The sequence below is a fragment of the Opisthorchis viverrini genome, assembly GCF_000715545.1.
Source record: "Opisthorchis viverrini unplaced genomic scaffold opera_v5_33, whole genome shotgun sequence".
Lineage (NCBI taxonomy): Eukaryota > Metazoa > Platyhelminthes > Trematoda > Opisthorchiida > Opisthorchiidae > Opisthorchis > Opisthorchis viverrini.
Genome location: NW_008751689.1, coordinates 1,781,081 through 1,794,525, shown reverse-complemented (window position 1 = coordinate 1,794,525; position 13,445 = coordinate 1,781,081). Strand labels below are relative to the sequence as shown.

Genomic DNA, 13,445 nt, shown 5'->3' with positions numbered 1-13,445 from the left:
GTCTCTACAAATAACGGAACCCAATGGAGTCGCAAGCCCACCAGTTTCGACCCTTTCGGAGAGCTGACTAGGTAGAGGCAGCAAAGATAAATTGTGAGCTGCAGGCTCAGCAAATGAACCGTCGTGTTTTCAGTTCAAATTGACTTTCGATGCCATCGGACAAGCCGTGCGCGGGTCTACCTTCAGAGCATCAAGTGTTAGATGCCTGTTCAGATATGCGATGCCTTTGATAGCATCTAGGACAATCGTGGCGTATTATTCTGCTGTACCTCCCGTTTGGCTCTACCCAGTGCGCTTCATTCACGAAATCTGACGGGATTTCCCAGGTTTGTGCGATATGCTTTAATCACTCTGGGGAATGGACGCAACATCTGGTCATCAGTAGCATCCCCCAAAACACTGAGTAACCGAAATTTAAAGATAGAGGTGATTTAAAAGCTTTGGTGGTTTATGTTGGCCACATTCATACGGTCACTAAGTTTCACTTTGTACAACGTAGCGAACGCAGTGGTTGGATCCGAATTCAAGGAGAATCCCAAGAACACTGCAATAAAGTGCCATCGGTGACGCTTTTTATTCAGAAACTAACAAGTCATCCCGAGGGAACTTTGAAAGTAATATTTTTGTTGTTAGAAATTCAAGAATGCCCAATGTCTATTCAGTCTATGGCACCAAAATCACATACTGCAAAACGACCGAGCACAGTGTTTACAAGATATTTGACGTCGGCAGGTAGGAGGAAGGGAAAATGTTTAAGTCTGACGGGTTTTAGCAGCGCTCAGGTGAACCGTGCCAACGTTGTTCTAATGGAAATTTGGTGGCTGTTGTTTTCATTTGTGAATGGATACGAACAAAGGAGTTTTGAAAGTTCGCACGTGTGGGTGGAAGTTGTGGTTCATCGCAGTTAGTTCATAAGTTTGACTGAAAATTCCATCCTTAAAACCGCCTACAGTTTGTATAACTAGGAAGCAGACTTGTTCTGCTTCTGTAATTTAGCGGTCTAGACCTATTACCGGGGAAATCTTTGGTTTGCTTAAGGGGCATTTATGTCCCGAGATTAAACACATGAATGCCTGCGTGACGGGGCAGCATATACAGGTTTTTAGAGCACCGAAGCTGGCGGGTTCACAGCAAATCATTCGAAAGGCGGCTACCGCAACCGATACTACCCAGCATAAATAATATAGAGAGCAAATAAATCCTTACACGTTTACCAGGAAGAAAGATATAGTGCCGTTGGAATATAGTTCTGTTAGAATGCAGTCTAAATGCTATTGGCGTTATATTGCAATGCTGAACAGGAATGAAGCAGGCGTCGAAATCTTCTAACAACAGAGTATCGAACAACCAAAGTCGTCCAAAACATGTAGGATGCATAATCTCCTGTGCATGCATAGTGACGATGGAAAATATGCTTTGTACTCAAATGTGTGAGGAGAAATAGGCAAAAGTGTTAGATATGTATTCCGTTCCAATACCCAAGGGTTGGCTGGAGCAATTTGAGTTGATATGGATGAAATAAGAAAACATAAGGATTGAAAGAATTTGCAGCACACAGGGATTCTTCGAACTTGTTATTAAAAAAGCAAAATATCGCAGTGCATTGCCATAATGTTACAGGAAAGTGAGTATCAAGGCATATCATGCAATGGCGGAAAAAAACGTGATGGGCACTGGCTAGCTGGTCAAAACGTATACGATAAATAAAACGATAAAATGCAAAGGAAACATAATATTTCGAAAAGTGCTCTCAAGACAAAATAGTGTTGTTTAAATCCTGCAGATAAATTACTGGTAAGAGATTGGAAAGGAATTGTTGGGATGATCCTTCCGAGATGGCGAGAAATAGTTTCGTATATCTCATGGTGTTTGCAGGAGCTCTGAGGTCGAGCAGACGTTATGGATTACTACCATAGTTTTCTCGTACACTACGAGTTGTGTGCCTCATGGGGAACAGCACCAAACATGGTCTATCGATACACTGAGACTTTCTGCACCCCATTTGTGGAAAAAAATGGTGGTTATATTCCCAAGGTAAATAGTCCATATTGATTCCCCTGTGATTCAGCGGTGAACAGCGGTAATTTTCTTACTACTCACGAGTAACGTGACTCACACCCGTTTACTATGATGCCGTTTGTTTCGGTACTGTTCGTTTTCCCCCTGTTTCGTTCCTACTTAAGGTCTCCCCATTCTTCAGTAACTGATGTCAAAATCTGTGGCCCGTCCGTCATTGCTTGCAATTCCGTCTCAGTTGTACCTATTTTCGAGCGTCCATTCCGACGGAGAAACAGACCCCGAGTTCCTGAACGGTAGGCAGGCGAGCTGTCCACCACACCAACCTGGCAATTGCGACGGTTTATTACTTTGTATTATCCATGTACCACACCTACAAGAGAGCCTTTGGCGAGATCTGTTTTAAACGGACGAAAACATGCAATTTGACTTGTCGCGTGACACCTGCTGGAGCGTCGAGCTGCCAACCGAAAGATAGTCCCTCATACCTCAAACGTACTGCTTTTCTGCGCCGTTATCTCTCTTTGGGGCCAACTCACACTGTCAGACTGCCCTGCTGCTTCAGTGGCTATTTTCTGCTCCTACTGATTGCGTCATTATTCATTGTACGTTTGCTTAATTCATGATGCTCACTACTCCGTTTGTCTGTAGAACCAGTTGCTGTCAGTCCTCACTACATCATCTTCCACCCACGTCTTTCTGCTCCTACTGTCTACTGGCTACAAACTGCATATAATCTAATAGCCGCAATCGTCCTGTGAGATCCATGGCCGCCCGGATCTCACATTCCAGCAGATCTAAACTGGCCCAAACGTGCGAAAGATTTAGATTCTCCCGAAGCTTCAATCCAGATTGATACATCCAAACCGACGATATCTACCAATGTGACTAAACTGGTCGCTGTTACCAGGCGATGGTGTGTGTATTGCACGTCGTAATTGTGAACTAACCTCGTAAATTATGGAATTGCACCTGGATATTTGAACGTTGGTGCGTTTATAACTTATAGGACATGCAACTCCAATGGGAACAGTCTTTACAAGATCGTTGAGGCAGTTCTGTTTACTTTGATGATGTGGTGCACAAAAATTTTAGACACATGAACTGACTACTTACCGTGTCATATAATTGATAATTAGGACCCTCATTTTTAGAAACAGGAACTATTTTATCTACCAGGTTTCTCCTGGTGTTCGAGAAGCTGCGTTTGTCTAATTCTACTGAATCCATCAAGTACAAGTGTTGTCCAGTCTCGCATTGGATCAAATGGTTTTTCAGCGCTCGTAAACCAAATGTCGATTCAAAAACAGGGGTTTAACAATACAGTATTGATTCTTCGGATGAGTGCTGCTAAAACAGTCGTGTTTGCCTCCGGTGTCTTTGATGTCTGATATTGCTTACTTAGTATTTACTCTTAAGAGAGTTCCGTTCGAAATGAAAAAAGAGTAGAGTGTTCTCTGTTCATGTGATGTTTCTGTTATTTAATCAATTCTAGGGCGAACGCCTAGCATTCAACCGTAAATCGGTCCACGAAAACCACTCACACTACGGATGAAACAAAGAAGGTCTTCTCTGCGTAGGTATTTATTAGAAAATGCCAACTAACCATTTACAGACTATTAGATAGGGAAGCAAAACCCTCATATGCATCTTATTTACAAAAACTGAACATCCATCTTCTCTTGAACGCGTCTTCCTGAACTTTCCTAGATACTCCTTGACTGTTGCTCAAGTCCAAGTTATGCTACAAAGCGACTCCACAAATTCCGCAACAGATCTCCCTTTTCAGCGAATTTACAAGAAGAAAACATGCTACGCGTATGCCTCCCCCATCGTTAGTATCACCGTTACACGGATTGTGTTCACCAACCTGACCAGCAAAATAATTTTTATTTTTCAAATGTTTAGCGAATGCAAAGCAAACAACAAAAATTATGATCCTCTTCACTTGAAACTACTAGAAAACGTTGATAAAACCATCCTACGGCCGAGTTTTAATCAAGTACCACAAGATATTCCCAATAGATTATGGATTACCCTACGGACCCCCTTGTTATATCGCAGTTGATACCGTTTTTGAGTAGAATAAACTAGAACGTATATCTGGGTTGATTTAGTGAGCTCTATTCACCCTCGATAGACATTGCGAATTTGAGTGACAACCTGGCAATACAGTAACTGCCACTGAGAATTGATCATTTGATTGAGACGAGGAAATGATAATTAGCCGTTCATGTGTGACTAATTGCGTTAGTAATTTGTGTGTAGACTGAAATAAAGCCATCTTTATTGTTGTGCGAGAACGTGAAAGAAGTCAACAAATACACTTATTTGAAAATCAATTAGGTTTTCACGCTCAAATCAAATGAATCTTTCATTTATGATGTCCTCCAGCTGAATGTGCTGCACACAGGCCACCTCATGGTTCAGTTGGCACGACATTCGAGAAATCGCAGTATGTTTTCATGAAGGAAACTACTCACAAGTTTGCTGAAGGCTCTTCGCGAGCCCACAAAAAGTTCCGCCTTTCTTGGGGCTCATCAGTCTATTGTGAGTTCAAGTAGAACATAAGGTTGACGAAAACTCGGGGAATGCGCCTACCTGATGAGTCCCAAGAAGGGCTAAACCTATAATAGGTTGTCAAAAATCTTTCAGCAGTCTTGTGAGCAGTTTCTTTCGTAAAGGAATTTAGTGCAAGAATTGAATATCATCACAAAAGGCGCAGAGGAATTTAGAATGGTTTCAATATCAGGAAAATTCAGATGAACAGTATCTTGAAAAGCAAAGATAATTTGAAGTAAAGATGGGGACAGAAAGATCCCATTACATTTGGCTAGGGGAACATCGTTGACGTTGATTTATTGACAGTAGCCGAGATGTTAAAAACTGGATCGTAAACGCCTGTCAGTAGAAGCGGTCTATTGTGTACTGTTGCGAAAAAACGAAGGAGGACGCATTAACAGATGAGTGGACAGGTTTCACACGAGAGATCCCAAAGTTTAAGCCGTGAATTTAATGCAGCTCTTCGCAAAAAATGCCAAAACGGTTATTTACAGTCAGTGCTCGTTTCCGTAACTATAAAGAAAGAGGTGTGTGGCCCATGGTGAGACTAAAATATCCCCTCAATACCCCTTGTGCTTATCCTTCTTGGTAGGACTTAAAAACCTATACAGTAATTCCAGGCTTTTTAACATAGACTGAATCCACTTACATGTGGAGACTTCGGTATAAACCTCCAAATCATTGTAGACTGTCAACAAGCAGGCAATAAGGAAGATGAAAACATGTGACACGCGAAACTTCCATCTGAGAATTTGCCACCGCAGGAAGCAGTCATTAAGTGATCATTTGATGTGAACTATGTGACTGAAGCATGAGCAACGCTATGTATAGTTTGAGTGATAATCACACTGTTAGTCAGCGCCAGTGTTCGATGGTTTTAGGCTTCCACTAATAGCCGTGAGATCTATCTAGTTGCATTAATCCGCAGTGTGAGTAAGGATACATAGTTTGGTAGTGTTCAAAACGCCTATCTGCTTGGCAGCTTCAAGATTTCACCCAAACACTTTTGGCACGGATTGCTTGCACGAGTTGCAATTCTGTTATTCGGTCAGGAGTGCCTATTTGCAGGGCTATGTAAAAGCTGCACTTCAGCGGTGGAAAACCTAGCCGAACAAACACTAGTTGGTTGTAATGTATTCACTGAATCTAGTAAGAGAAACAAGAGTTCGAGCTACCTATCAGAATAAGCACCAGTTGACTTGCAAGGATATAAGACTGTCTGTAAAACGTCCAGTGCATAGTGGAATCACACAGAATTTAAGCATATGAGATGCTGAGCAGCCTCAAGGAAAATACTCTCGGATAACTTGTAGATTACGCCAGGTGTACCGGGATATAAATTCATGTCAAAGAAATAATTGTGAGCGTCAACGGTTGCACCAGTGTCTTACTGCTGCCCATTCATCAAAATAAACTCCTAAACTGAAAAGAAGGAGAAGTCGAATAGGAAAGCGACCTGATGTTAGCGACCTGGGTTACTTGGTGTCTGTTTGAACGAAGGCACTTATGGCGAAAGAGGTCACTGTGACCCAAGATTGGCTTTGTTCAATGGATAACCCAGCATTTGAAACTGGCCCACCTCAACTGAATCTGATGGAAACGATCTTCCTAAAATGGAAGTGACGGCAACTCCACGCTTGTTACTGGCATTTACTGAACCAAGTGATCGAGTAGAATCTTGGACTGGATTACATTAGATAGAAACTTTCGGTAACGAGTGTGTACTCTGTCAATGATGACGATGGTCTGCAAAAGAAATATATTGACATCGTGGAATGAGCAACAGAACATAAAGTTTTGGGTCAGCCCTTCACTCGTACACTGTTACTAGCTGAGCGGTACCGTTTGAGTATTATGAGAAATGTTTGTTCCTATGCAGTTATGGCGAATTCTGAATGGAACGAAACACATCGGTTTTGTCTACGACTAACTTATCTGGTGGACAGTAGAGTAGGTTTCCTTGACGAACAGGATTAAAGACCGCCTAGATTCCAGTGCTTGGTTGCTATGGTAGTGGATGCTATGGTAATGAAGAGCTTAGTTATAGAAAAGCGCACATGTTGCCTCATTGCATGAATGCTACTAAAATTTGTTGCGAGTTCTCGTATTGACAGTTAACAGGTAGTGGTGAGCACTCAACACAGCAGACAAGATAACGGATCCGTCTGGGTCTCAACTTCATTGTATGTGTACATGTGAAAACTCCGGACACTATTAGATTGGACTTCGGTCTAATAGACAATCTATTGATCTCGATAAATACACTCATCTGCGAATCAGTTTGGTTTTCACAAGAGACTCAACTGAATCTCTCGCCCCAAGAAGGGCAAAACCGGTCGTGGGCTGACGAAGAGTTTTCAGCAACCTTGTGAGTAGTTTCCTTTATGAAAATCTATTGATCTGTTTATCTCACGGATTACGTCAGATCCAGCGTGAAGATCACCAATGGAAAAGACTACATGCACACATGTATTCCCCCAAAAAATAGCCATCCGGAAAAGAACCCTTACCCAGCCACTGCAGATTGGCAGTGAAGTGGCTTCGTACTTGTCACCCTTCAGAGCTGCACCTATTTCACAGGTTTGTTGAACACGCATAGGGCTCCAAAAAGAAGAAATCTAGTGTCAGTCGAAAATCCTGCCATCATAAATCAAGCACTCTTTAAGTTTTGGGTTACAATCGGGAGCGTTCACTTTATCATACCAAAAGTGGTGAAGAGGTTCCAATCCTAGCAGTTAACCTTTGGCGTATCTCAGACCTCATCAATATACTAAATACACAAACTTCTGTCTGCTAAGTCGTTTTCCCAATTAAGCCATTAAGCTGGCCATGTTAAAAGTTAGGACAAAGCTTATGAAGGTAACTTTTAGTAATATTTTGCAAAACGATGCGTTGCCTACGAAGCGAATTCTCAATACGCGTAGTTTTTTGTCTGATGGTTTGGCAATTATGCGGTTGAATTCCAACAAGTTCGGACTTACGTTGTATTCTTTTTTTACTGGGACGGGTCAGGTAGAGTGCACTAATTCAGGTTAGTACCCACAGACCTAGGTGACCCCCAGACGGTTTGTCTGTTTGTTTATGGCAGTTCGGTTTCCAGCCAGTTGTGTACCTATTCAGATGATCTTACAGTTGTGAATAGTCAACGATTCTGGTGAAAAACCTGGCATATATCGGTCAGTCATAACCTGGGAATCGACCTGATCCAACCAGCTCGGTCACACAAAGCTTTTGTTGAAGAGATTTTCGAAGCCTAGAAATGTTTTGTCTGGATGTGGGCTTCAAATACCTTGGGGGACTATCCAACATTTTCTCGGCTACATACGTATGTAAAATTATTTCTTGTTGCTTTCTATTTTGACTATCTGCCACAAGCTTAGCTTACATAGCCATCCAATAAATGATTTATAATCGGCTAATCATTCTACTGAATTACCATTCCGCCCTGTCAAGATTAACTCTTCTCTCCCATTGAACGTGATCGTAGCTGATGGAAGTCAAACTCCCCAGAATAAATAGGAGAAAATACAGGAGTGCTTTGGGTATTTTGTTGCAATTATTTCGAACACTGTTAGGAAAAAGACTGAAAAGCAAGAAAGGCGAAATTTGGAATGAAGGTGAGAGATGACACAAGGTATATTACAATTCATTTTTTTAATGAAACATCTAGCGAAATTTTGTACGAATCACTAAATTTACACATACTTGGAATGCGTCCTTAGACTGAGACTGACTCTGGTCCCACCTATTCTTTATGCTGTGTATCCCAAGGAGTGACCGTTGTACTTGCAAAATTTCAAGTCATCCTGCAACTCCTCCAGAAGTTCGTAAGCTTTTTCGTTCGATGCAAAGCTGCTAATTGTGACGATATACGTTACAAGGGTTGTGCCATCCACTTTTTGTTCGTGTACCTTCTCCTCCTTGCAGCCTCTCACAGAGAAATTTTTCAACTCTTTGTCCATCACCTGTATCAACAGGAGTAGAACAACGTTGGAAACAAACGTTACATTTTGTACTCTATACTTTAGGTGAAATAAAATCGCCTATCTGCGGCAGTGATTGCCCAACGGCACGCTTCCTTGCCGTACTAAAGACTTACATTGTCGCAGAAATCGGTCTCATAAACGCCGGTTAGCTGCAGTTCTGTGGATCAAAGAATGGCACAACCGTTGATTTGGTCAGAGAACAGCATGCATTGTAGAAGTTCACATGTAGCGTTAGAAACATACCATGTGTGTCCGATGTGAAATCCCGATAAGTGAATTCTGGTGAAAATAAATAAATTGGCATCAGTATTTCAAAAGACTCAGGAGTAAAATTCGTAGGCACAATGATACTGCCATTTTAGCCATAGTGTATCATACCTGCTGTTGTTTCGCAACCGTTCTCTGAGCCGCTTAGGAGTTTGGAGACGTACCAAGTGAGTAATTCCACATCCAAATCTTGGTACTCGGGTTTTAACTTCTCGTCTTCCAAGGTCACGGTGTACCGTATGATCTCCCCGGTAACTGCACCAACAGAACAATCGGTGAAAGTGCCATCACTCCAAACATCAGGATTCAAGCTTTTCAACTGAAAAAAATAAAGTCGTAAAGATTGAAAATCGAGGCAAAACGACGCGAACTGCTCACAACAATCTCAAAATAGCGTCTCATGACGTCGCTTTAGACAATTGTCTTTGTGCAATATAGTCCCATCTTTTCCTAAGCATCAGAAAACTCACATGTGAGCAGTAGTGGTTATTGTCTTCCGACGGTTGTGGGCTCACCAATCGTTGATATACAAAGAATCCTGTTTGAATAATACACAAAGAGCTAAGGAGTAGTTAAGCGTAAAGTTTTCAAGACCGGATAGAAACAGCTTTTCTACGGTAAGCTGACAAATATCATTAGTTGCGTGACAAAAAGATATGTGTGAGAACACGTCATTATTGGTGAAAAATGCAACTGGTTGGTTGCAGGCAACCGATTACCTGACATGGTAGCACTTACCCAGTTTTTCGCCTTCTATGCTTCTGGAAAAAAGTAAAGACAAACATGGCATCAACAGTACAGACCGCATTGTTATTTGAACCACCTGTGAAAACCGTCAGAGTAGCTTGCAACTTGTTTATATACCTTCCTAGTAGACGTGCCTAGAGGTTAGTGTGTTGAAAGCGTTACGTTAAATTTCCGTCCTCTGATAGGAGGAGAGGTTGTTGGTCGAGCATCTACCCAATACGATTTATCCAGGCGTCCGTGTTACTCTGTGCTGCGCGATTTTTTAACCTCAATCATTCAAACAATTCCGTTTCCAACGTTTAAGGAAACCAAACTATTATTACCGGTCAAGTATCATCGACCAAACTAAATTAATTCCTACCTCAATAAACAACAAACAGAATTTAATTTTCCCCAAATAGATGAACCCATTCCATTGCCTCATGTATTTTGTAACAAGCAGTGCCAGCCCAAAGTTTTGTGCTTCTGGGGAGAAAAGTCGGACACTGCCTGAGCCGAAAACCACAAGCGTGTTCTCAGCTTCATTTGTCATTTAAGAGAGTGAAAACGGTCGAATATGGGTACGAAATTATGAAGGTAGCGGTTGACCAAATGGTTTGGGTTCAGTGCGGCATAATCCTTACCACATACTCGTGATTCTGTCGCGCAGTTACTCTAAAGCTCGCATCCAGAGATGTTTGCATTAGTTCTGACACCGTCTGGCTAAGAGTGTGATGGTAATTGCAGCCCTTACTTGCTGCTTGCAATACATGTATTGAAGCAGGCACAGACCCAAAGAATGCCACGCAGCTGCATCCATGAGCTGGATCATAATGTTTCCAAAAACGGATGTCTACAGTACATTCGTTTGTGAGGAGATGTAGCCATCATATCAACGGTTAAGATGATGTATCAACTATGTACTGCTTTGACACACTGCTTCACTACCCAGCTGGTTTAACCCGATTCAGGGGATGACAAAAGTAACAAACTGATGCGAGTGTCGTATTCAGTCGAAATTCAGATGGATCAGTCATTCGTTATTTTACTCAGGTAAACATGCAGCACAAGGGTCACTTCGAACTTCTGTTGGGTCAATATTTGAGCTTCGAAACTGATTAGAGTTCACACTGTTTAGTTAGAATAAAACTCAGTCAAGGGATTTAAACGAATGTAGTATCCTGTACACTCATTGTGAAGGTTCTGCTCGTAGGACCCATTTATGTCAATGTGATAACACAAAACCAGTATATAGTTGAATAACTCTAGGAATTACTACTGCGATACACAGTTGATGTGCAATTTTATTTGAAAAAGGCTGCACCAGCAAGCTGATAACTTCATTATGGATATTTTAATGAACCCACTCCTCGCTGATATTTCACCGGCGGTTTGAGAGCCGTCAACTTCGCTTAGGTATGGCAAAGATGCACTCTTGGAGACGATATATACACAATGTGTTTACTATCATAGACGGTTTTTCAGAGCTACTGGAGATTCTAGGGAATTCTCATTAGGCACACCTGGCGATGTTTAACATTCCTCCATTACGTACATGTGCGGAGGATAAATGATTGCCCTAATCAGCCTTCGGCAATCGTTTCCACTAGTAATTCACGTTCAAACCATACTTGATGCCCTTTTTGGACACGCTTCCAAACTTCGCTTACTCAGCTAAATGAGCTGGCTTACCCCGTTTAGTTACAAACTATCCGCCCCTCATCTCACAAAATTGTCTACCGTAGAAATTTTACTGTCAGCTTTCGATCCACGCCCTCGAGGAGTACAGAACTTTGAACCAAAGAATTTAGTTATAAAAACAGCAAAATGCAATGGGTTATTTGGCTTGGAAAATAATGAGCCTGAGACCCAGCAAAGCCGTTCAGCCCAGGTGGCTTTCCTTATTAAAGAAGTTTGGTCCCCTCGGTTTCGAAAGGATCTGAAAACCTTTCACAATCGCTACACACTTTCCACTTATAAAATAACCTATGTGGTTTGTTTGTGTCTTTACGAAAGTCTTCTAAAGTCAACAACCTCTGTGATTGCTCCGGAACCATGCTGTAACTTCTCAGCTCGAATTATGAACGAACAGCAGACCGTCCTGAAAGCAACAAGCTAACTGGGATATCATCTCAAAAATGAAGTTAAACCAAATAAGATAGAATAGTGTTTGGTTTCATGGGCTAAGAGTAATTTCAAAGCAAAGGTGAACAAAAGGACGGTGTGAACTCGGGGACTATACGTACCTGGCGAGACTGAAGAGTGAAACAGGTCGTGAGCCTTCGAAGATCTTGCTTCGTATTTCATCGAGACAATGTACTGTAATATTTTTAATATAGTCTAAATTGAAGTATAAGGCAACCGATGTGCAGCCTATTGAGCTGAAGAATATCATAAGCATTCAGCTAGCGAGACAATGTACTGTAATATTTTTAATATAGTCTAAATTGAAGTATAAGGCAACCGATGTGCAGCCTATTGAGCTGAAGAATATCATAAGCGAGAGATTCAGCTAGGGTTGGGTTGATTCTCTCGTTCGAACCAAATTAGTTCCACGAAAGAATTTCTCTTTTTTATTAATGCGTTACAGAAGCACAGATACTCATGTGCACTCGGTACACGACACGCATTCTTGCGTCATTCTTTCACTATAGGAACCTCAAAGGTATCTTGAAGAGAAAATCCATTCGTCTAACGTTGATTTGCCTTCGAATGGACGATGCACTTTCGGTACATTGACTGATCATCATGGTGCACAAACAGGCACATTACCCAACGAAAATAAGTTTTTAACTGTGCTTACACGGGAAGCAACACAATATTCTCTGTAACTTGGTAAGAATGAGGTAAAAGGCTACCACACAGTAATATTCAAGCGTTTTTTCACCCCTGACGCATCGAACAACGCCTTTCCTGGTGTTATCACACCAATAGTTCCCAATTTCCGGACGATTCTGCTCCCCTTTGAAGAGGACTTTTGAGATTTTTCCACAGTGCAATTATCAGCATCTCCTACTTAAGCAGATGTCACAAGTTGTGCCTTAAATGTACGTTATCTGGGTCCAATGTCCCGGTGACCCACATCAACTTCCCATTTGCTTTGGGCCATCTGGTCGGTTGCATCCGGAATATAGCGTCAGATGGATGGGATTATCATCTTTTAAACATTATCCTTAAGATGGTTTCCAATCGCTGTCGAATTTGGACGAAAAACATGATGCCATCGATATCATTTGGCTTATCCCATCAAATCTGTTAGGGGTAGAACTAACTGATTGATTAAAGAGCTAAATAAAACATAACCTGTCAGTCTGTCTGAAAATGGCACAATACATCTGAGATACAGGCACAGTAAGTTAGAGGAACCTTGCTCAGCACAAACAATTCTACGGTTTACATGGCACAAAATTTTTTCGCTCATATACCCACTTACCATTCACAAAACGTGCACTGTACGATCAGCTTCCCAGCGAGTCAATCTTCATTTTCAAGGATGACAAAGTCGGTTTTCTTACCATCTTTAAAACAGTCAACTGAAAGATACCAAACATGAGGACATTGAATTAATAAGCAGAGATTGTTAGGGAATGCCACCATAGCAGGAAGAAATCCATTCACTTGTACATCACAAACTATCCTGCCTAGACAACTTGGCGTCTTTGGATCACGCTATGCTGAGAGAGGCTGGAGCGTCAGTCACCGGACAGCAACCTGACATGTCTGAGTTATTCGCCAACTTCAACAAGTCATTGCATCTACTCTAGTGCTCATTTCTGTTCGGTCAGTTAGATATTTAGTCTAGTCAGCCCATTTTCCTTCTGCCTGGAAAAATTCATTCACGATGACAGACCAGACTGTTCATTTTCCACCGAACTCGAGTTTTGGTTG

General features: G+C 41.7%; 1 protein-coding gene across 1 annotated transcript; it reads right to left on the bottom strand.

Moving 5' to 3' along the window:
* Positions 1-8,330: 8,330 nt before the first annotated feature.
* T265_02638 (hypothetical protein) lies at positions 8,331-12,680 on the bottom strand (the record flags this gene model as incomplete). The annotated part of the gene is made up of 4 exons (XM_009166936.1): positions 8,331-8,543; positions 8,678-8,721; positions 8,943-9,150; positions 12,609-12,680. 4 exons carry the CDS (start codon positions 12,678-12,680, stop codon positions 8,331-8,333), a joined length of 537 nt encoding a protein of 178 aa, XP_009165200.1.
* Positions 12,681-13,445: the final 765 nt, after the last annotated feature.